The following is a 25228-nucleotide window of genomic DNA, read 5'->3' as shown; positions in this document are numbered from 1 at the left end:
ACTTTTAGAGCCCTTTTTGAATATTGGCACCACATTTGCTATGCGCCAATCCTGCGGAACAGACCCTGTCGCTATATAGTCCCTAAAAATAAGAAATAATGGTTTATCTATTACATTACTTAGTTCTCTTAGTACTCGTGGGTGTATGCCATCCGGACCCGGAGATTTATCTATTTTAATCTTATTTAGCCGGTTTCGCACCTCTTCTTGGGTTAGATTGGTGACCCTTAATATAGGGTTTTCATTGTTTCTTGGGATTTCACCTAGCATTTCATTTTCCACCGTGAATACCGTGGAGAAGAAGGTGTTTAATATGTTAGCTTTTTCCTCGTCATCTACAACCATTCTTTCCTCACTATTTTTTAAGGGGCCTACATTTTCAGTTTTTATTCTTTTACTATTGATATAGTTGAAGAACAGTTTGGGATTAGTTTTACTCTCCTTAGCAATGTGCTTCTCTGTTTCCTTTTTGGCAGCTTTAATTAGTTTTTTAGATAAAGTATTTTTCTCCCTATAGTTTTTTAGAGCTTCAATGGTGCCATCCTGCTTTAGTAGTGCAAATGCTTTCTTTTTACTGTTAATTGCCTGTCTTACTTCTTTGTTTAGCCACATTGGGTTTTTCCTATTTCTAGTCCTTTTATTCCCACAAGGTATAAACCGCTTACACTGCCTATTTAGGATGTTCTTAAACATTTCCCATTTATTATCTGTATTATTAGTTCTGAGGATATTGTCCCAGTCTACCAGATTAAGGGCATCTCTAAGCTGGTCAAACTTTGCCTTCCTAAAGTTCAGTGTTTTTGTGACTCCCTGACAAGTCCCCCTAGTGAAAGACAGGTGAAACTGTACAATATTGTGGTCGCTATTTCCTAGATGCCCGACCACCTGCAGATTTGTTATTCTGTCAGGTCTATTAGATAGTATTAGGTCTAAAAGTGCTGCTCCTCTGGTTGGATTCTGCACCAATTGTGAAAGATAATTTTTCTTGGTTATTAGCAGAAACCTGTTGCCTTTATGGGTTTCACAGGTTTCTGTTTCCCAGTTAATATCCGGGTAGTTAAAGTCCCCCATAACCAGGACCTCATTATGGGTTGCAGCTTCATCTATCTGCTTTAGAAGTAGACTTTCCATGGTTTCTGTTATATTTGGGGGTTTGTAACAGACCCCAATGAGAATTTTGTTACCATTTTTCCCTCCATGAATTTCGACCCATATGGACTCGACATCCTCATTTCCTTCGCTAATATCCTCCCTTAAAGTGGACTTTAGACAAGACTTTACATAAAGACAAACCCCTCCTCCTCTCCGATTTTTACGATCCTTTCTAAACAGACTGTAACCCTGTAAGTTAACTGCCCAGTCATAGCTTTCATCTAACCAAGGACACCAGGTAGTGTCCTTGGTGGGACTTGAGCCCAGAGTCCCAGCGCTGCAAAGCAACAGTGCTAAACATTGAGCCACCATACTGCCCAGTGTAATGTAATTACTCTATCTTGATTGCTATGGATGTGGTGGCAGTGTCCGATGTTCACACTGCTGATCCATAGGCAACTGAGGACCTTAAAGGGAACTTGTCAGCCCTGCACGCTTTTAAGCTATTACTATGGGTATACAGGTAGTAGAATGGTTAAACTAGTCAATGCAGGTCCCAGAGGGTGAAAGATTCCATTTAACATACAGAGAATTGGAGATTAACAGGGTTGTTTATTACCACTTAAGTTAATAAATTATAATTTATGGCATTGCAGAAACTTGGCCATAAAGAGGTGAACCCTTTAAGCTCTAGATTTGTGTGTGAATGTAACTGTTTGGGGGAAGGAAAGAGCCATGCTAAAATCTTTTACCAAGGTGAAAAATAGCCTTGCTACAGCCCTGGCGTAATGAGAAAAATGCTAATTATTCTAAGGCATATATAATTTTTCTCATCACTTGAAGTTAACATAGGTGAATAGGGTTGTGGTGGGCATCTGGCCCGGTCTTCAGTGCCGCATAGCTCCTCATCACATATTCCATTTAGGTTTACAATTGTCTGACCCCCATTAAATGATTAAGGATTGAGAGAATTCTTAGAGTTCAGACACCGCAACCTTTTGTTTCTACAAAGGAGTAAATAATTCTACCTGAACTTAGGGATCAGAAGAGTTAAAGTCATGAGTACCAACCTGTGAGGGAGCGCTCTGCCAGCCATATTAGACTATATCTCTCAGAAGAACTTGTAGTGCAGTGTATACAATTATCACTCTATCTTTACAATTTTAAAGCATCAAACTCCATTTATGGCATTCATTCATTTATTGTTACCATACCTCAGGTTACACATAAAATCAACCTATCTCCAAGAGGTGCTGGCGATGTTAAGCACAAATGTGATCTTTTATTTAATTTCTTTTAGACTCTGTGCCACCTAGCCTAGAATCTCTTAAGGCTTCCATGGACAAGCATTCCGCTATCCACTTCATCTGGCCAATGTCCTCGCTTTCACCCTTTTACAGGGATCGGAATTTACAGTGGCCTCTGGAGTGGCTGCTGGCTGATGGAGCGGGCTGGCAGGGAATGGTCATAAGGCCACGTTAATACAAAGGAGGTCAAACAGGACCAGAATAGGTAGAAGAACGGTCTAAACACAAGATGAGTTCAGGGCAAGGAGTCCATGAGCAGGGCAGTGGCAGAGATCCCAGGTGAACCTGTGTAAGGGAACTTAACATTGGTAACTTGAGGCAGGAAGCCAAGGGTTTAAATAGTGTGAGTCCATTGCTCAAGAAGGTAGAGAATTAGAAAACCAAGTTCAGAAACTAACTCCCTGCCTCCATAATTTTTCCCCTATGCTTGGTTATAAAGAGTAACCATTACTGACTACCACATTTTTGTTCTTGATTTCTTTTAGTGTTTCTTAAAGCCAGAAAGTTGCCATTTGAAATGACTTTAGTTTTGTGCCATGTCTGTGATCTGCTTTTTTTCTACAAAATTAAACAACTGAATGAACATCCTCCAAGGGCGGTGATTCCATAATTTTTGCCAGAGGTTGTACTACTCTGGTTAAAGGCATAGGTAGAAATGTCACCGTTTTCCAGCAGTGCCTGAAGATAGCAAACAGATTTCATTTTGCAAGGCAAAAACATGCTGCATCACTTCTCTTCTAAACACAGAAAACAAAATAATTCCACATCCTGGCACCTTGAATGTCATGTAACAGCGACGTCTGGGAATCAAAGGAAGACATTCTTCAAGGCTTGTTTCTATCTTGCCAGATCCTTTAGAAGCATGCTAATTCAAGAAAATGCTGATTTTTACATCTGCAAAGGAGCAGAATTCCTGTCTGACAAGCGACGGACTCGAATGGATAGGGTAATTTCAGTAAAATTAGGCATACAATGGCACAAAGTTAGAAAGTGTCCTTTAGCAAATGGCCAACTTTCCGAAGAAGGCATAACACTGTAGCATTTAAATTCCTGATACCTTAAAATATGTATGTTAATATAAAAGAGACATATATTATTTAATAGACTTTTCTTAAAAATGTACATTTTATTATGTAGGGATAAGACTAGCATATGCACAGTTGTGAAAAAGTCTTCCCTATTCATTGCATAGTTGGAGCACTAAACAATACATCGTTAAGGCTTTATTCACACGATGCGTTCCCAACATGTTTTTGCTGTGATTTTCAGAAAACGTGGTAAAAAACTTAATGTTTGTGCCGTGTTTATAGAAAATAAGGAGAAAACACACAACGGGAATTCATTGTGTGGACATGGACTTAAAGTGCTATAGTGATGGGAATGTATCACTTTGAAAACTAGCACCCTTTACAGAAGTTCAAACACCATAGGCGATAGGTTGTGTGATCAAACTCCAATGCATATGGCAAAGGTGAGAAAAAGAGCTGGTTCTAATGACGCAGAACACATTGCTCCATAATAAATCCAATATTCATTAATCCAGTCCAGCTCACGCCAAAGACATACTAATAGGGAATTTAGATTGTGAGCCCCAATGGGGACAGCGATGACGAGGTCTGTAAAGCGCTGTGGAATTAATGGCGCTATATAAGTGAGTAAAATAAAAAATGTTGAGGAATGGTACACCATAAATAGGCACAACAAGAACGTCTTTGAAGACTTTCTATTTTGCTTCATTCATTTCCAAAAATGACACTGCAAAACGAAGCTTGGCTTATTGGGGCTGTTACCGCTTTCCAAAATAACTGTGAAAATGAAGTGTGTAGTACTTGGGAAGTAGAGCCCTGCAAACCTTGGGTTCCTGGAGGTCTCAGGCTATGTTCCTACAATGAGTATTTGGTGGGTTTTTGATAAGTCAAATTTTCTGCATAATTTCTTTACTAATTAGCTAAATGAGCTTTTTTTCACTGCACTTTTGAGTGCATCTTTTTACATGCAGTTTTTTCTGCTGTGGTTTTTGTCTACTTTTTGTATGTCATGTATTAAATGCAATCTGTCAGTGGGATCAAGCCTCCAAAGCCGTCTGTATGGGCATGCAGGTCATAGAAGTTGAAAAAAATGATATCTTGATATTTGCAATCTGATATCTTATACCACAGAAATCCATGCTTTTCTTATGTAAAAGAGCTGTGAAGATCTATGGGCAGGACACTGATCTCCCTGAGAATCTGCCTCCAGAGCTTATTTTAAGTGAAAAGTGAGAGACATGTAGATCAGGAGAGCAGACTGTCATTACATGTCTCACCCTTATCCACTCATCCACTTTCATTTAAAATAAGCTCTGGAGGCAGATTCTCAGGGAGGTCTATGTCCATACCATAGATCCTAACAGTTTATTTACATAGTAAGACAAATGTTTATTTCTCTTTAAATAAAATGGCACATTCAAGATATCAAAGTATCATTTTATTCAACTTTCTATGACTTGCATACCAATATGGATGGCTTGGGGGTACTGATCTTAATGACAGAAAATTTAATGTACATACAGTAGTCACAAATGTTTTGGTCAGTGTGGACCTTCATCAGTGTGTTAGATATATAGCCGAGGTGATGTGAACCAAATAGTGGGCCTCAATACAGTTAGTTTGCATCAACTGGAGAGTGTTGCGGAAAACAGTAAATGATGTGGCAGTCCAGCCGTAGAAGGAAAGGAAAAAGGCGCGCAGAGGACTGGTGCAGCTACGCGGTATCCACCGCAAGTAGACTGTGCCTTGCAGTGGATACCGCGTAACTGCACAAGTGTGCCAATTATAAATTATTTCACGTATTAAGGTTTGGGAACCTATATTTGTGCACCTCCCTAGCAGGCTGTGCTGAAACATTTTCTATACTATACCTTTTAACCAAAACTCCTTTGCTTTGGATACTTCCCATTAGTTAGCTTTGATAAAACTTTATAGATAAAGTCATATGCGAATTACATGCATTTTTGGTTTATTTCCCCGTGGACACTGCAATACCTCAGCCATGCTCACATAGCACCAGTTCCTCCCGTCTGCGTCCACCACTCGGTGCTAAAGTACAGTATCATTGTTTAAGAGTTATATGTAGATGTGATAAAACAAGACTGTATAAAAGGTCTATCAATTGATATTACTTACTCTGTGCACTTGGCAAATTTGAAATGGCAAATTTTAGTCTTCCTGCAAGCCACTCCAGACTCTCATGCAGGTTGGCAAGGGCTTTCAAGTCACTAACATCAGTCATAATCTCACTCTGTGGAATCAGTTTATCCCCAAGGTTTCCAATAAGAACCTCTGACTCCTTAGCAAATGCAGCCCTACAATTGGGAAAGAAAAATTCTTACATAAGTTTGTGATCATGCAGACATTGAAGAATGTCACAGTATAGAATATAAAAAAACAGTATAAAAAACTATATTTATAGCCAATGAGGCAATGGGATATGACGTATTTAATAATCATAAACAAAGTAAATAATTGGAAAAGGAAAAAAAGAAAGGAAAGGGAAGAGATGGGGACAATAAAGGAATGGAGAACGGAAAGGTACAACAGCATTCCATTTCACATAGAACATAGCGTATTATTGTAACCTTGATCTTAATGCAACACTCCAGCATTTCTCTTTATTGCAGCGCTGAAGTGGTGCTACTAATGTAAACCCCTGCACTTAGTCTTATAGTTACCAGCTGCCGGAGGATAGTACTTATAATATTATCTTAGGTTAGCAGCACCACTCCAGCGCTGCAATAACAAAAATACACCTGAAGTGGTGCTTTAACATAATCATCTCTTTCTTTGATAATATGAAGAGACAGAACGCATTGCACAATCCTACATCTACAGGAGATCTGTGGTTAGTTTTCTAAGATGTTTGGCAAAACCTCCTTGCCGAGATTCTTTAAAAACAGTGTACAAGTATATCTAAAAGAATTATCTTCTTTTTCCACGTGTACATAAAATTATTGCTCAGTACAGTGTGTAAATAAGTACACACTGTCATGCTTCACGCAGCCTGTCCTACTCCCACTTTGTATCCTCTGAAATGTAGGACGGTGTGACAGGGTCACTGGCACAGTGTACAAAAGGAGATATGCGTCACTGCGCATATTGGCGTCAGTGGTATGAAACCAGGATATTTTTGGGAGGGTTAAAAAAGCTGCCTACATGGGCTGGTTTTATGTGAGCACTCAGAGTGGAAGGGGGGTGCTCACCATATCTCCTCCTGCAGAGCAGACACCGGCATGTGTATAAACAGGACCTGTGATGAGGTCACGGTCAGGTGATCATCACATGGTCTGGCTTAAAAAGCCTGTCTGGAGAATCAGTGGTCTGTGTGTCTTGGGAGAGGAGGTACTCCCACAGAGCTCCAAGGAGGATTAGAGGACATTGTCAGGTGTCTGTTATACTTTATACTGCTTTTGTTTTGTGAACTCTGCCTTGGAGTATGCGGACTTTAATAAACCAGTAGGTGTTTCACTACCAAAGTGTTCCTGTGTCTACCTGAGGAAGCAGCTTTGAAATCTTCCTCACATAACACTGTGGCTTGTCTACATACCACCTGGAAACAGGCCTTATGGAAATTTTAAGTTATTCGGTACAATTTTGATCTCAGTTACCGTATATACTCGAGTATAAGCCGAGATTTTCAGCCCAAATTTTTGGGCTAAAAGTGCCCCTCTCGGCATATACTCGAGTCAAGGTGGGTGGCAGGGTCTGCGGGTGAGGGGGTGAGGGCGCTGAGGCATACTTACCTGCTTCCAGCGATCCTGGCGCTCCCCGCCTGTCCCACGGTCTTCGGTGCTTCAGCTCTTCCTGTCAGCGGTCATGTGGGACCGCTCATTAGAGAAATGAATAGGCGGCTCCACCTCCCATAGGGGTGGAGCCGCGTATTCATTTCTCTAATCAGCGGTGCCGGTGACCGCTGATAGAGGAAGAAGCTGCGGCACCGAAGACAGCTGTCCGGGAGAAGGAGCGGGACGTCGGGAGCAGGTAAGTATCTCATATTCACCTGTCCCCATTCCAGCCGCCGGGCGCCGCTCCATCTTCCCGGCGCCGCTCTGTCTGTGCAGGTCAGAGGGCGCGATGACGCATATAGTGTGCGCGCCGCCCTCTGCCTGATCAGTCAGTGCGGAGAGACGCCGGGACCGGACGCTGGGAGCTGCAAGCAAGAGAGGTGAGTATGTGTTTTGTTTTTTTATTGCAGCAGCAGCAACGGCACAGCTTTCTATGGCACAGCTATGGGGCAATACTGAACGGCGCAGAGCACTATATGGGGCACAGCTATGGGGATATATGAACGGTGCAGAGCACTATATGGGGCACAGCTATGGGGATATATGAACGGTGCAGAGCACTATATGGGGCACAGCTATGGGGATATATGAACGGTGCAGAGCACTATATGGCAGAGCTATGGGGATATATGAACGGTGCAGAGCACTGTATGGCACAGCTATGGGGACATATGAACGGTGCAGAGCACTATATGGCAGAGCTATGGGGATATATGAACGGTGCAGAGCACTATATGGGGATATATGAACGATGCAGAGCACTATATAGCAGAGCTATGGGGATATATGAACGGTGCAGAGCACTATATGGCACAGCTATGGGGAAATATGAACGGTGCAGAGCACTATATGGCACAGCTATGGGGCAATAATGAACGGTGCAGAGCACTATATGGCAGAGCTATGGGGAAAAATGAACGGTGCAGAGCACTATATGGCACAGCTATGGGGAAATAATGAACGGTGCAGAGCACTATATGGGGCACAGCTATGGGGAAATATGAACGGTGCAGAGCACTATATGGCACAGCTATGGGGAAATAATGAACGGTGCAGAGCACTATATGGCACAGCTATGGGGAAATAATGATCTATTTTTATTTTTGAAATTCACCGGTAAATGCTGCATTTCCCCCCTAGGCTTATACTTGAGTCAATAAGTTTTCCCAGTTTTTTGTGGCAAAATTAGGGGGGTCGGCTTATACTCTGGTCGGCTTATACTCGAGTATATACGGTAATTTTACATCCTATGTAAAATAGTTACATAACATAATTTAGAAGCATATTACCAAAAATCCTCCTGCCGATGGACTGAGTGATGGCCAGGAAAATACACTGCTCAAAAAAATAAAGGGAACACTTAAACAACAGAATATAACTCCAAGTAAATCAAACTTCTGTGAAATCAAACTGTCCACTTAGGAAGCAACACTGTTTGACAATCAATTTCACGTGCTGTTGTGCAAATGGCATATACAACAGATGGAAATTATTGGCAATTATCAAGACACACTCAATAAAGGACTGGTTCTGCAGGTGGGGACCACAGACCACATCTCAGTACCAAAGCTTTCTGGCTGATGTTTTGGTCACTTTTGAATGTTGGTTGTGCTTTCACACTCATGGTAGCATGAGACGGACTCTACAACCCACACAAGTGGCTCAGGTAGTGCAGCTCATCCAGGATGGCACATCATTGCGAGCTGTGGCAACAAGGTTTGCTGTGTCTGTCAGCGTACTGTCCAGAGGCTGGAGGTACTACCAGGAGACAGGCCAGTACACCAGGAGACGTGGAGGGGGCTGTAGGAGGGCCACAACCCAGCAGCAGGACCGCTACCTCAGCCTGCTAGAGCCCTGCAAAATGACCACCAGCAGGCCATAAATGTGCATGTGTCTGCACAAACAATTAAAAACCGACTCCATGAGGATGGTCTGAGTGTCCAACGTCCACAGTTGGGGGTTGTGCTCACAGCCCAACACTGTGCAGGCGATTGGCATTTGCCACAGAACACCAGGATTGGCAAATTTGCCACTGATGCCCTGTGCTCTTCACAGATGAAAGCAGATTTACACTGAGCACATGTGACAGACGTGACAGAGTCTGGAGATGCCATGGAAAGCGATCTGCTGCATGCAACATCCTTCAGCATGACCGGTTTGGCAGTGGGTCAGTAATGGTGTGGGGTGGCATTTCTTTGGAGGGCCGCACAGCCCTCCATGTGCTCGCCAGAGGTAGCCTGACTGCCATTAGGTACCGAGATGAGATCCTCAGACTCCTTGTGAGACCATATTGCTGGTGCGGTTGGCCCTGGGTTCCTCCTAATGCAGGACAATGCCAGACCTAATGTGGCTGGAGTGTGTCAGCAGTTCCTGCAAGATGAAGGCATTGAAGCTATGGACCCAGACCTGAATACGATTGAATATATCTGGGACATCATGTCTCGCACCATCCACCAAAGTCATGTTGCACCACAGACTGTCCAGGAGTTGGCAGATGATTTAGTCCTGGTTTGGGAGGAGATCCCTCAGGAGACCATCCGCCGTCTCATCAGGAGCATGCCCAGGCATTGTAGGGAGGTCATACAGGCACATGGAGGCCACACACACACACAACTGAACATCATTTCCTTGTCTTGAGGCATTTCACTGAAGTTGGATCAGCCTGTAATTTGATTTTCCACTTTGATTTTGAGTATCATTCCAAATCCAGACCTCCATGGGATATTCATTTTGATTTACATTGACCATTTTTATATTTTATTGCACTCAACACATTCCACTATGTAATGAATAAAGATTTGCAACTGAAAATTTCATTCAGTTATATCTAGGATGTGGTATTTTAGTGTTCCCTTTATTTTTTTGAGCAGTGTACATCAAATAAGATAATTCACATACATTATGCACAAATGGGTTAGGATAAATAGCTAAAAATGGAATACCAGAAAAAATTATGAGGCTTTCTCCCTTTTAGTGAAAATCCATCGTCTGGATGCTGAAAAAAAAAATGACTAAAGTGGTAATGAGCACAGTGCTAATCCTACAGAAAAAAATGATAATGTCTGCATTTAAACTTTAGCACTCAAATAGAGTTTAGTAGTTGATATGAAAGATAATAAGACTTATCTCACAGTAGAGTGCTTCTGACACAACTAGAATACACCAAGCTAATAATGGCCCACATCAATTAGATGATCAATCACATTATTCCAAAATAATTCTTCATCTCTATAATATTTAAAGGGAACATATTACCAAAGTTATGCTGTCCATACCACAGGCAGCATTAGTCAGAGCCTGGCTGCACGATTGCAGCTAGGTAGATTTTCCTGTGAAACACATTTTATAGAAGATGCACTTGAAAGATCTGGCCAGGGTCCATAGCCAGAAGGGAGACTAGTCCGACGCTCCAGATGACTGACCGGTATCTCATTATGGGTAAGACCAGTCTATCATCCATAGCAGCACTGAGAAACATCAGCCAGGGGCGGAAGCAGACTAGTCTTGTATCTGGCTACAGTCCCTGACCGGCGCCTTTCTCTAGTGTCACTTGGTTTTTAGACCTTGAGAAAGGCGCTGTTCCGGCGAAGAAACGTGCCAGTTTCTATTTTTGCTATCCTAAATCTGGGAGAACTCTTTGCTCCAGCTATGGGGCAGCAGCATTGGCTTCCCACGATTATATAGGTGTTGTTCCTACACACAGCACCTTTAGGTGAGCGCTACCATCGCTTATACTTATCCTTTACCAGCTGGTTATTGCTCTATTTTGTGGGCACTAATCACAGACTGTTGCCAAATTTTATTTCTATCATATGTAATTACATGTCCTAAACGTATTAACTTATGTTGGATCAGATCTCAAAGCAACGTCATCGAGCTTGCAGCCGGTGTACTTTGGCATTTCAGAAATAGTCTATGTGGACCAAAAAGCTACCACTATAATGTTGTAGCTATTGCGATACACAGAAAAACATTTGACAAAATGTGAAAAACACTATATTTCATTCGTTACATATTTTGAGTCAAAAAATTACACAGTCTAGCAGTCAGGGCTGTGGAGTCGGTAAGCCAAACCTCCAACTTCGACTCCACCTCCTCAATTTCCATCACACTGACTCCACCAAAATGGGCAGCGACTGACTCCACGACTCCGACTACCAGGGCTGCGGAGTCGGTAAGCCAAATCTCTGACTCCTCAATTTCCATAAAACCGACTCCTCCAAAATGGGCTCGGACTCCACAGGCCTGCTAGGAGTAGTTACCAAAAAGGCACAACCCTCCAATTATCACTAAAGATGGGGAAATGTTTTTAACATGGTCCCATGATCTACCCTGTACTTTATAATTCTCATTTGACAGAGGTACCATTGGAATCTAAAGCGTGACTCAAACACCAAAGGCCTCTTTTTCAGCACCTTGCTCAGTAAGACTGGCACCTGGATCAATGACATAACCAGGGCCATAGCTGTGGCCCCACTTTGCTGATAACCAACCCAAACACAGTTTTGGTTTTAACGATCAATTCTCTATATAAAACAAAAAAAAAACATTCTCCCAGTATAAAAAAAGGAAGCGAAAAAAAGCTATGTTCAGTTCCTTTAAAGGTTCAAAAACTATTCCAGGCGTCCTTGTCGGAGCAATTTATTTAGTGCTGCCAATTATTCTGGATGTTTGGACTATACTGATTAAGCAGTTAACAGCGGCTCATCCTATAGAATAAACTCTATGGACAAATTTGCCTCTGCTAATATTTGCTCCTACAGTTACATTCCCATTCTAGGTGAGATTTAAGTATAGGTGTGTTAATCCGCACAACATACGTTACCAGAGATAACAGCGACTTTGCCATCATTTACTGATAACACTGCGACTGTCTGAATATGCCTTTTGACTATGGCGGAGCAGGGGACAGCTGTAATGATTTGTTATGCCTCCTACGTCTCGTCGTCTTCTGTTCTCGCACATCAAAGTCAAGTCTGCTAATAATAAATGTACTTCTAGGGCTGAAATTTCTGTTCTGTTAATGAAATGAGAGGTAACCTTTATATGACTTGAAGGACACCAAGTGCCAAACAGTCCTTAGGGCTTTAAAAACTAATTATACAAGGAGAATCCGTCCATTATTTCTTTCTTTGCCCTGGTGAGCAGAATGTGCTTAATATGCTGAAACCGTGACTGCTTACCTTGCCTGGGTGATGGCTGTTGACTCATGCATCCTACAAGCTGAACAAGACCCCAGGCACAAAACTCTTGAATTCTGGAGTAATCAGTTAAGTGTGGATAATTCCCAAGTTTCCGCCTCTGCCAAGGAAGTAGCCACAGGGGTGCAAAAATAGCCACAGGGGTGCAAAAATAGCAGTCACACCCAGGTGTGTCCCGCTACCACATAAGAAGACATGCGTATAACAAAGGGCACTTAGGAGGTGGGGGTATCGATGAAGATTTTGCACTGGAGCCCAGAAGAATTGAATAAAGAGAGTTAAATGTCTGTAAGGATGGGTTTTTCCTTACATCTGCATCATTGGGATATAAGAGTGTATCAAATGATTGAAAAAAATAGTATGCAGTGAAAAAAGGAAGCATCTGACAACCAATGGAAAAGTAATTTCTATCGTAACGCCACTTAAAAAACACCTTCAATATGGATATAGTCTTGTTATCTAGTAAAAAAATGACTAAATGAATCAGGACTCAGACAGAAACATACATAAGGTACACACTTTGGCTATACAATTGAGAGATAGGAAATAATGGGGTAAATGTGGCCAAGTAAAATGGGTCCTGTTAAAGCCAGAGTTAAAAATGCAGATATCACATTTCCCTTCGTCCAGGTTCTGACAGCTACAGTGCCTTGCGAAAGTATTTGGCTCCCTGGAACTTTTCAACCTTTTCCCACATATCATGCTTCAAACATAAAGATACCAAATGTAACTTTTTGGTGAAGAATCAACAACAAGTGGAACACAATTGTGAAGTTGAACGAAATTTATTGGTTATTTTACATTTTTGTGGAAAATTCAAAAACTGAAAAGTGGGGCGTGCAATATTATTCGGCCCCTTTACTTTCAGTGCAGCAAACTCACTCAAGAAGTTCATTGTGGATCTCTGAATGATCCAATGTTGTCCTAAATGCCTAACGATGATAAATATAATCCACCTGTGTGTAATCAAGTCTCCGTATAAATGCACCTGCTCTGTGATAGTCTCAGGGTTCTGTTTGAAGCACAGAGAGCATCATGAAGACCGAGGAACACAACAGGCAGGTCCGTGATACTGTTGAGGAGAAGTTTAAAGCTGGCTTTGGATAAAAAATAATTTCCAAAAGTTTAAACATCCTAAGAAGCACTGTGCAAGCGATCATATTGAAATGGAAGGAGTATCATACCACTGCAAATCTACCAAGACCCGGCCGCCCCTCTAAACTTTCATCTCAAACAAGGAGAAGACTGATGAGAGATGCAGCCAAGAGGCCCATGATCACTCTTGGTGAATTTCAGAGATCTACAGCTGAGGTGGGATAGTCTGTCCATAGGACAACAATCAGTTGTACACTGCACAAATCTGGCACAAATCTTTATGGAAGAGTGGCAAGAAGAAAGCCATTTCTCAAAGATATCCATAAAAAATGTCGTTTAAAGTTTGCAACAAGCCACCAGGGAGACACACCAAACATGTGGAAGAAGGTCCTCTGGTCAGATGAAACCAAAATCGAACTTTTTGGCAACAATGCCAAACGATATGTTTGGTGTAAAGGCAACACAGTTAATCACTCTGAACACACCATCCCCACTGTCAAACATGGAGGTGGCAGCATCATGGTTTGGGTCTGCTTTTTTCCAGCAGGGACAGGGAAGATGGTTAAAATTGATGGGAAGATGGATGGAGCCAAATACAGGACCATTCTTGAAGAAAACCTGTTGGAGTCTGTAAAAGACCTGAGACTGGGACAGAGATTTGTCTTCCAAGACAATGATCCCAAACATAAAACAAAATCTACAATGGAATGCTTCACAAATAAACTTATCCAGGTGTTAGAATGCCCAAGTCAAAGTCCAGACCTCAATCCAATCGAGAATCTGTGGAAAGAGCTTAAAACTGCTGTTCTCAAATGATCTCCATCAAACCTCACTGAGCTCGAGCTGTTTGCCAAGGAAGAATAGGCAAGAATTTCAGTCTCTCAATGTACAAAACTGATAGCGACATACCCCAAGCGGCTTGCAGCTGTAATCGCAGCAAAAGGTGGCGCAACAAAGTATTAAGCTAAAGGGGATGAATATTATTGCACGCCCCACTTTTCAGTTTTTGAATTTCCACAAAAATTTTAAATAACCAACAAATTTGGTTCAACTTCACAATTGTGTTCCACTTGTTGATTCTTCACCAAAAATTTACATTTTGTATCTTTATGTTTGAGGCATCATATGTGGGAAAAGGTTGAAAAGTTCCAGGGGGCCGAATACTTTCGCAAGGCACCGTATATAAAAAAAATAGTTGGTCAAATCCACAAAATGAGGATGTGACAGACTGCATGTACAGTGTTGTGCATCCATCCTTATAGGTGCGGGGACTGCTTTCTATTAGCTACAGTACAGGAACAGACAGAAGAGGGTCCCTGTGCAGGAACAATAAATGGGTCCTTTACAGTCCAATAGCTCATCATAACGCACAATTCCAACTGACTTAGAGGTGGCAGTGGCTCTTCTTAACTCATGGGCCCCTGTGAGGCTGCACCAATGGCATGTCCACCTCTGATATAGTACAAATGAACAAGAGTAGGACATACTGTGATCCATGGTCCACGTACAAATATGCCCATGTGCACATTTTGGCTACAGTTGGTCCATGTGCCATTCGTGTATGGTTCATCAAACACATGGATGAAAAACATGCTAGTCTGAACAAACCCGAAGTCTTCTATACAGTATTTGAAAGAAGCAGTGAACATTAGGGTTGAGCGAAACGGATCGTTCATTTTCATAAGTCGCCGACTTTTGGCAAAGTCGGGTTTCATGAAACCCGACCCGATCCCTGTGTGGGTTCAGCCATGCGGTACGTGACTTTCGCGCCAAAGTCGCGTTTCAATGACGCAAAAAGCGCCATTTCTCAGCCAATGAAGGTGGACGCAGAGTGTGGGCAGCGTGATGACATAGGTCTCAGTCCCCACCATCTTAGAGAAGGGCATAGCAGTGATTGGCTTGCTGTCTGCGGCGTCACAGGGGCTATAAAGGGGCGTTCCCGCCGACCACCATCTTACTGCTGCTGATCTGAGCATAGGGAGAGGTTGCTGCCGCTTCGTCAGAAGCAGGGATAGTGTTAGGCAGGGTACATTAACCCCGAAACCGCTTGTGCTGTAGCGATTTCCACAGTCCAACACCACCTTTTGTTTGCAGGGACAGTGGAAGCAACATTTTGTTTCCTCAGCGCTGTAGCTCATTGGGCTGCCCTAGAAGGCTCCCTGATAGCTGCATTGCTGTTTGTACGCCGCTGTGCAAACCAACTGCTTTTTTCAAAGCACAAATCCTGTTGTTCCTTCCTTTCTGCATAGCTATATTTTTTTGTTTGTCCACACTTTTGATTTAATTTGTGCAGCAGTCCACTCCTTGTTATTGCTGCCTGCCATACCTTGCTGAGATTACTGCAGGGAGATAGTAATTGTAGGACAGTCCCTTTTTTTTTTTTCCCGTTACATCTCTTCAAGCCACTTTCTGCCACAGAAAATATACTCTAATACAGTGGCCCACATTTATTCACTAGTGTCCCTGAATAAAAAAAAGGGGTGCAGATTAAAATTGGCAAATCTGCATCAGTGGCAGTCCAGTGTGTGGCATCTGTGTCTCATTTTCTGGCACAGAAAACATACAGTCTAACAGTGGGCCTGATTTCTTGCCAATTCTCCCAGAAATAAAAAAAATAAATGTTGGGAGATTAATATTGGCATTTGTGCTTGAGTGCCAGTCGTGTGTGCCATCTCTCTCAAATTGTGGGGCACAGAAAGCCTAGTGTCTATAATACTGGTTTTTTTTTTATAATTCTCCCTGAAAAAAAATAAATAGTGGGAGATTAATATTGGCATTTGTGCTTGAGTGCCAGTCGTGTATGCCATCTCTCTCAAATTGTGGGACACAGAAAGCCTAGTGTCTATAATAAAAAAAATAAATAGTGGGAGATTAATATTGGCATTTGTGCTTGAGTGCCAGTCGTGTATGCCATCTCTCTCAAATTGTGGGACACAGAAAGCCTAGTGTCTATAATACTGTTTTTTGTTTTTTTTTTAATTCTCCCTGAAAAAAAATAAATAGTGGGAGATTAATATTGGCATTTGTGCTTGAGTGCCAGTCGTGTGTGCCATCTCTCTCAAATTGTGGGGCACAGAAAGCCTAGTATCTATAATAAAAAAAATAAATAGTGGGAGATTAATATTGGCATTTGTGCTTGAGTGCCAGTCGTGTATGCCATCTCTCTCAAATTGTGGGGCACAGAAAGCCTAGTGTCTATAATACTGTTTTTTTTTGTTTTTTTTAATTCTCCCTTAAAAAAAAAATAGTGGGAGATTAATATTGGCATTTGTGCTTGAGTGCCAGTCGTGTGTGCCATCTCTCTCAAATTGTGGGGCACAGAAAGCCTAGTGTCTATAATACTGTTTTTTTTTTGTTTTTAATTCTCCCTGAAAAAAAAAAATTTGTGGGAGATTAATATTGGCATTTGTGCTTGAGTGACAGTCCTGCGTGTGTGGCATCTCTCTCATTTTATGCCACAGAAAACCTAGTGTGTAACATTGTGCCTGATTTTCCTTGCAGTCTCACCCACCTATAAAGGGATATCTAAATCCTACAGAAGTAAAGGTACCGTCACACTAAACGATATCGCTAGCGATCCGTGACGTCACTGCTCTGCTTTCCAGCCGCTGTGCTTACAAAGGGCAGAGAAGCAAAGCGCCGAGGGACAGACAGCGGAAGGTAAGTATGTAGTGTTTGTTTTTTTACTTTTACGCTGGTAACCAGGGTAAACATCGGGTTACTAAGCGCGGCCCTGCGCTTAGTAACCCGATGTTTACCCTGGTTACCGGCATAGTTGGTCGCTGGAGAGCTGTCTGTGTGACAGCTCTCCAGCGACCAAACAGCGACGCTGCAGCAATCCGGATCGTTGTCGGTATCGCTGCAGCGTCGCTTAGTGTGACGGTACCTTTAGAGTTCACCTTGTAAGTTGTTTTACAGTAACAAATACCGTTACTTTGGTTACGTTTTGCAAACAATGAGGAAGTCTGGTGGAAGAGGTCGTGGCCGTGGGCGGTCATTGCCAGCTGGTAATGATGGTAGTGGTGGTGGAGCATCAGGTGGTCGTGGGAAAAGCAATATAGCACCTAAGTCTCGAGTTGTGGAGCCAGGTTCGTCGTCTGGCTACACAAGGCCTCGAATGCTCCCTTTTCTGGGAGTAGGAAAACCGCTTTTAAAGCCGGAGCAGCAAGAGCAAGTTTTGGCTTTCCTTGCTGACTCAGCCTCTAGCTCTTTTGCCTCCTCTTCTGAAACTGGTAAACGTAAAAGCAGCGCGTCGTTAGTGGATGTTCACGGTCAGGGACAAGTCGCTTCCTTGTCCACTTCAGCAAAAACAACAACAGAGAAGGATGCGTCAGGCGACACAACGGGTTACTCCATGGAGCTCTTTACACATACCGTTCTTGGGTTAGAAAGTGAAACAGTTAACAGGCCATGCCCATTACAAGTTGAATCGGACATGGAGTGCACAGATGCACAGCCACAGCCAGATTACTATGCTGTTCCTTTGACTCAGACCAGAAAATTGCCCTCGCAGTGTACTGATCCAGAATCAGACCCTGATGAAACTATGGTGCCCCGTCACGAACGCTATACCACCGGCTTACACGGTGACACAGACGAAGTTGCACACAAGATAGAAGAGGAGGTCATAGATGACCCAGTTGTTGACCCCGATTGGCAGCCATTGGGGGAACAGGGTGCAGGCGGCAGTAGTTCTGAAGCGGAGGAGGAGGGGCCGCAGCAGGCATCAACATCGCAACAAGTTCCATCTGCCGGGCCCGTATCTGGCCCAAAATGATCAGCGCAAAGTCATCTGTCAAAAATGTTCAACTACCTTAAGCAGAGGTCAGAATCTGAAAAGTCTAAATACAAGTTGCATGCATAGACATTTAACCACCATGCATTTGCAAGCCTGGACTAACTACCAAACGTCCCTTAAGGTTGTAGCACCCTCGGCCAATGAAGCTAGTCAGCAACGCTACATCCCTTCCGTCACTGTAAGCCCACTATTTCCCGCACCACCTGCAGTATCTGTGCAGGTTTCGTTGCCAGGCCAAAGCAGTCAGGGTCAGGAAATCACCAGTTTCGTAGTAGGAAACACTGTATGTAGGGCACCGGCAAGAATACCGTCTCCAACCGTCTCTCAGTCTGCCATGTCCACCGGCACCCCCGCTAGTTCCACGATCTCCAGCTCTCCAGTCCAGCTCACCCTACATGAGACTCTTGTTAGAAAAAGGAAGTACTCATCCTTGCATCCGCGTACACAGGGTTTGAACGCCCACATTGCTAGACTAATCTCGTTAGAGATGATGCCCTACCGGTTAGTTGAAAGCGAAGCTTTCAAAGCCCTGATAGACTACGGTGTACCACGCTACGAGCTACCCAGTCGACACTTCTTTTCGAGAAAAGCCATCCCAGCCCTCCACCAGCATGTTAAAGAGCGCATCTTCCATGCACTCATGCAATCTGTGAGTACAAAGGTGCACCTGACAACAGATGCATGGGCCAGTAGGCATGGCCAGGGACGTTACGTGTCCATCACAGCACACTGGGTGAATGTGGTGGATGCAGGGTCCACAGGGGACAGCAATATTGGGACAGTTCTGCCTAGCCCACGGTCTAGGAAACAGTTGGCTGTAGCCGTTCGCCCCCCCTCCTCCTCCTCCTGCAGAAGCGAGAGCTCGTCCACATACTGCAGTCACACAACCACTCCATCTGCAGCTGCCACTGTTGCACACCAGGTCTCCCATTATGGGGCAGCTACTGGCAAGCGTCAGCAGGCTGTATTGGCAATGAAGTGTTTGGGCGACAACAGACACACCGCGGAAGTTCTGTCCGAGTTCTTGCAGAAAGAAACGCAGTCATGGCTGGGCACTGTACATCTTGAGGCAGGCAAGGTAGTGAGTGATAACGGAAGGAATTTCATGGTTGCCATAGCCCTTTCCCAACTGAAACACATTCCTTGCCTGGCTCACACCTTAAACCTGGTGGTGCAGTGCTTCCTGAAAAGTTATCCGGGGTTATCCGACCTGCTCCTCAAAGTGCGCAGACTTTGCTCGCATATCCGCCGTTCGCCCGTACACTCCAGCCGTATGCAGAACTATCAGCGGTCTTTGAACCTTCCCCAGCATCGCCTAATCATCGACGTTGCAACAAGGTGGAACTCAACACTGCACATGCTTCAGAGACTGTGCGAACAAAGGCGTGCTGTTATGTATTTGTGGGAGAATACACATACACGGGCAGGCAGTTGGATGGCAGACATGGAGTTGTCAGGTGTGCAGTGGTCGAAGGTACAAGACATGTGTCAAGTCCTTCAGTGTTTTGAGGAATACACACGGCTGGTTAGTGCAGACAACGCCATAATAAGCATGAGCATCCCCCTAATGCGTCTGCTGATGCAAAGTTTGACGCACATAAAGGAGCAGGCGTCTGCAGCAGAGGAAGAAGAAAGCCTTGATGACAGTCAGCCATTGTCTGGTCAGGGCAGTGTACAGGACGAGGTGGCGGGCGATCAGGAGGAGGAGGACGAGGAGGATGATGGGGTGAGTATTTTTTTAATGAGGAAGCTTCTCCGGGGCCAATGGAAATTGGTGGCGTGGCAAGGCCGGGTTCTGTTTTTTTGAGGGACACAAGTGACGTAGATTTGCCTGTAACTGCCCCTCAACCCAGCACAACCGCAGATTTGACAACTGGAACTTTGGCCCACATGGTGGATTATGTCTTACGTATCCTCAAAAGGGACCCACGCATTATTAAAATGATGACCGATGACGATTAATGGTTGGCCTGCCTCCTTGATCCTCGCTATAAAGGCAAATTGCAAAATATTATGCCACATGAGAACCTGGAACAAATATTAGCAACCAAACAATCAACTCTTGTTGACCTTTTGATTCAGGCATTCCCAGCACACAGCGCCGGTGATAGTTCTCACACGAGCTGCAGGGGGCAGCAGACCAGTGGTGTTAGAGGTGCACAAATCAGAAGTGGCTTTGGACAGAGGGGTTTTCTGACCAGGTTGTGGAGTGATTTTGCTATGACCGCAGACAGGACTGCAGCATCAATTCAAAGTGACAGGAGACAACATTTGTCCAGTATGGTTACTAACTATTTTTCATCCCTTATCGATGTTCTCTCTCAACCGTCATTCCCATTTGATTACTGGGCATCCAAATTAGACACCTGGCCAGAATTGGCAGAATATGCATTGCAGGAGCTTGCTTGCCCAGCAGCTAGTGTGCTATCAGAAAGAGTATTTAGTGCTGCTGGTTCAATATTAACCGAAAAAAGGACTCGTCTGGCTACCCAAAATGTTGATAATCTAACCTTCATTAAAATGAACCACTCCTGGATTTTGAATTATTTTGCCCCACCTTTCCCGGCTGACACCTAGCTTTCCTATGAAAAGGTCTTGCTTGTGGACTAGTCTGACTGAGTTTTCCAATCTCGTAATTTGCAGCAGCTGTTTGTCCAGCATACGACATGTTTACACCTCCCTAAATGGGCAAACTCCCCCCACGGGGCCGTGGTCTCGTCACTTGGCGCAAGCACCCGTGAGAGTGCCGTTTGTCTGAAGAGGTGGGTGTGCACGCTTTTGGTCGACGGCACTGCCACTGGGTTCCTCATAGTACAATAAAGTGTCTCTGGCGGTGGTGGCACGCAACCAACGTCAGACACACCGTTGTAACATGAGGGGCCCTGGGCCTGTACCGCTGGCCACAAGACAGTTCCCCCCCCCCCAGCTCAAACAGTGCTCTACGATTTGCAAAATTATCTCTCACAGCTCCACCAATGTTTAGTCTATGCGCTGACATCCTTCAATGCCTGGCACTGACAATACCAATGTGTTGACATGTATGATGCTACTTAAAATAGTCAGGGGCAGTGTCCTATATTTACACCAGTAAATACTTAGCGCCAAATTACTAGGTCTGAAACTCAGCAGAGGAGCCCACCCCTGTACCTAAGTATGCCACCCTTTTGTTTTTTGGTTTTGTTGTATTGCAAGACATTAACATCTATTTATTTTTTGGGAGAACTAACTGTCAGACACTCCTTACAATCGGCCTCCGCTGACAACACCAATGCTGCCTGTGTACCCCTGCAAGATAATTTCAAGTGCATAGAGCCTACTTTTGTTATGTTAGGCCTACTAAGTCTGTCTGCGGTCCATAATAGAAATTGTCCTTCACTGACCACACCACCGCTGCCCGTGTACCCCTGGAACGTATTTTAAAGTGCCTACAGCCTACTTTTCTTATGTTAGGCCTACTAAGCCTGTCTGCGGTCCCTCCTTCCAATAGTCCTCCACTGACCAGACCAATGCTGGCCGTGTACCCCTGGAACCTATTTTAAATTGCATAGAGCATCCTTTTTTTAATTGTAGGCGTACTAAGTCTGTCTGCGGTCAATAATAGAAATTGTCCTTCACTGACCACACCACTGCTGCCCGTGTACCCCTGGAACCTATTTTAAAGTGCCTACAGCCTACTTTTCTTATGTTAGGCCTACTAAGCCTGTCTGCGGTCAGTCCTTCCAATAGTCCTCCACTGACCAGACCAATGCTGGCCGTGTACCCCTGGAACCTATTTTAAATTGCATAGAGCATCCTTTTTTTAATTGTAGGCGTACTAAGTCTGTCTGCGGTCCATAATAGAAATTGTCCTTCACTGACCACACCACTGCTGCCCGTGTACACCTGGAACCTATTTTAAAGTGCCTACAGCCTACTTTTCTTATGTTAGGCCTACTAAGCCTGTCTGCGGTCCGTCCTTCCAATAGTCCTCCACTGACCACACCAATGCTGCTTGTGTACCCCTGTAACCTTTTTTAAACTGCATTGAGCCAAATTTTTTGTTTAAGGCCTACTACCTGTGTCTGTCTGCGCCACTCAATACAGCTGTCCTCCTCTGAAAAAAGCTGAGTGTCAATTGTCTGGTTTTCAGCCTATAGGAATTTGAAAACTGCATTGGGGCTACTACTTCGGTAGGGCCTACTAACGGTGTCTGCCGCTCCAAGGTGTGCTCCTGGTAGCATTTCCTGAGCTTCAATTTTCAGGCTCTCGTTGAAGAGATTTTTAATTTAAAAACTGCAGTGGGCCTACTTGTTTGGTTGGGTTCTAGAAACGGTGTCTGCTCATGAGGAGAACATAATTTTACCTCTATACAAGTCACTAGTTCGACCACACTTAGAATACTGTGCACAGTTCTGGTCTCCGGTGTATAAGAAAGACATAGCTGAACTAGAGCGGGTGCAGAGAAGAGCGACCAAGGTTATTAGAGGACTGGGGGGTCTGCAATACCAAGATAGGTTATTACACTTGGGGCTATTTAGTTTGGAAAAACGAAGACTAAGGGGTGATCTTATGTTAATGTATAAATATATGAGGGGACAGTACAAAGACCTTTCTGATGATCTTTTTAATCATAGACCTGAAACAGGGACAAGGGGGCATCCTCTGCGTTTGGAGGAAAAAAGGTTTAAGCATAATAACAGACGCGGATTCTTTACTGTAAGAGCAGTGAGACTATGGAACTCTCTGCCGTATGATGTTGTAATGAGTGATTCATTACTTAAATTTAAGAGGGGACTGGATACCTTTCTGGAAAAGTATAATGTTACAGGGTATATACACTAGATTCCTTGATAGGGCGTTGATCCAGGGAACTAGTCTGATTGCCGTATGTGGAGTCGGGAAGGAATTTTTTTCCCCAATGTGGAGCTTACTCTTTGCCACATGGGTTTTTTTTGCCTTCCTCTGGATCAACATGTTAGGGCATGTTAGGTTAGGCTATGGGTTGAACTAGATGGACTTATAGTCTTCCTTCAACCTTAATAACTATGTAACTATGTAACTATGTAAGGTGTTCTCCAGGTTGCCTTTCCTTAGCTTCAATTTTGAGGCTCTCGTTAAATTTTGTAATATAACAATGCATTTGGCCTACTTGTTTTGTTGGCCCTACTAACGGTGTCTGCCGCTCCTTGCTGTTCTCCACTGAACAAACCAGTGCCGCCTGTTTACTTCTGTTTCCAATTTTGAACTGCATTTAGCCTACTTACTGATTTGGGCCTACTCACTGTGTCAGCCTCTCATTACAGTTGTCCTCCACTGAACAAAGCAATGCCCCCTGGTTAGTCCTGTTACCAATTTTGAACTGCATTTAGCCCACTTTATTCTTTGGGCCTATACCTGTGTTTCCTCCTCATCCTGCCCATTGCCCAGCCAGTGATAGATGAGTCTGCTGGTACATTGCCCCAGACCACTACATTCCCCTTGCACGCTACACAGCCAGAATCTGACCCTGCTGAAATTCAGGTTCCCCTTCCCACATACTATACCACCTTACAAGGGGACAAAGAGGAAGGTGAAGATGAAAGTGCAAGTTCCATCATCAGGTGGGGAGGCATACTCGTTGGCGACGTCACTGGCATAGGGCCCCTCATTCTACGCAAAAGTGTCGCTGCCGGTGGGAGGCGCCCCCCGCCGTGCAAACACACCGCCGTACTTTGAGGGGCCCTGTGCCAGTGCCAATGCCAATGAGTGGGCCCCCCCTGCTTGCTCAGGATCACAGCACTTGCAAAGTTTAAATACTTACCTCGCCCTGCTCCACTACCGTGACGTGGTCCAGATTTCCTGGGCCCACAAAATACTTGAACCAGCCCTACCCCCAACAACTTTAGCCAAATGACCCCCAATTTCCAATGCCTAACTATTATTTTAAGGGAAATTAAGATTGACAAGCTTAGGGCAGTGAGAATCTGGAATTGCTTGCCTGAGGAGGTGGTGATGGCGAACTCAGTCGAGGGGTTCAAGAGAGGCCTGGATGTCTTCCTGGAGCAGAACAATATTGTATCATACAATTAGGTTCTGTAGAAGGACGTAGATCTGGGGATTTATTATGATGGAATATAGGCTGAACTGGATGGACAAATGTCTTTTTTCGGCCTTACTAACTATGTTACTATGTTACTATGTATTAAGAAGAATGGATGTTTTTGCCATTAAAATGGGCACTCTAGGTGTTTTCCTGGCCCCCACTCACTGCCGACTATGTTGCCCCATTGACTTGCATTGGGTTTCGTGTTTCGGTCGATCCCGACTTTACGACATAATCGGCCGATTTCACTCGACCCGACTTTTGAGATAGTCGGGTTTTGCGAAACCCGACTCGACTCTAAAAAAGTCAAGGTCGCTCAACCCTAGTGAACATTATTTTGAAACAATGATATCATTTGTGCACATTTTAGGAGACAAATTAAGTTCTGTAGGTGAATACATAAATGGTAGGCTCATGGTTCTACCAGCGTTGAATAATGTATCACTTGTCATTAAGAATCGAGGACACGCCAAGTTTATTCAGCTCTGCATTATCTCTTGCCTTAGGTATAATGCCATCATATTTACATACTGACCATGAAGAAAGGAAAGCTGCACGTTAACTACATTCTGGTACTCTAATCCCCAGTCTGGCACTTTTTAAAAATCGGCGCACAACTGAAAAAGCAAGTTTGTGACATCTCCTGCAGCTACAACATCCTAATCTGAAAACACATGTGCTTATCATGGTGCCAAACCCAGAGGAGCAAAACAGGATTACTATTCCTTCTATGGGCAGAGGCAAAGATGGACAGGACATAGATTCACGTCTACACCACTTCAGGCCCAATATTATTTTGCTTGGATGTTAAAACATGAACAACTGGCGTGGTATTGGTATCCATAGAAGAGTGTT

At 43.8% G+C, this 25228-nt stretch overlaps 1 protein-coding gene across 1 annotated transcript in view; it reads right to left on the bottom strand.

Moving 5' to 3' along the window:
• EXOC4 (exocyst complex component 4) overlaps window positions 1-25228 on the bottom strand; it is a 684877-nt gene that overhangs the window by 163759 nt on the left and 495890 nt on the right. The window contains exon 14 of the mRNA XM_069765360.1: window positions 5564-5742. Within this exon, the coding sequence (XP_069621461.1) occupies window positions 5564-5742 (179 nt within the window). The remainder of the gene's footprint in view (window positions 1-5563; window positions 5743-25228) is intronic.

Source organism: Ranitomeya imitator, chromosome 4, assembly GCF_032444005.1.
Source record: "Ranitomeya imitator isolate aRanImi1 chromosome 4, aRanImi1.pri, whole genome shotgun sequence".
NCBI lineage: Eukaryota > Metazoa > Chordata > Amphibia > Anura > Dendrobatidae > Ranitomeya > Ranitomeya imitator.
Note: the sequence above shows the minus strand (reverse complement) of the source record. Positions and strands in the feature narration are given on the sequence as shown.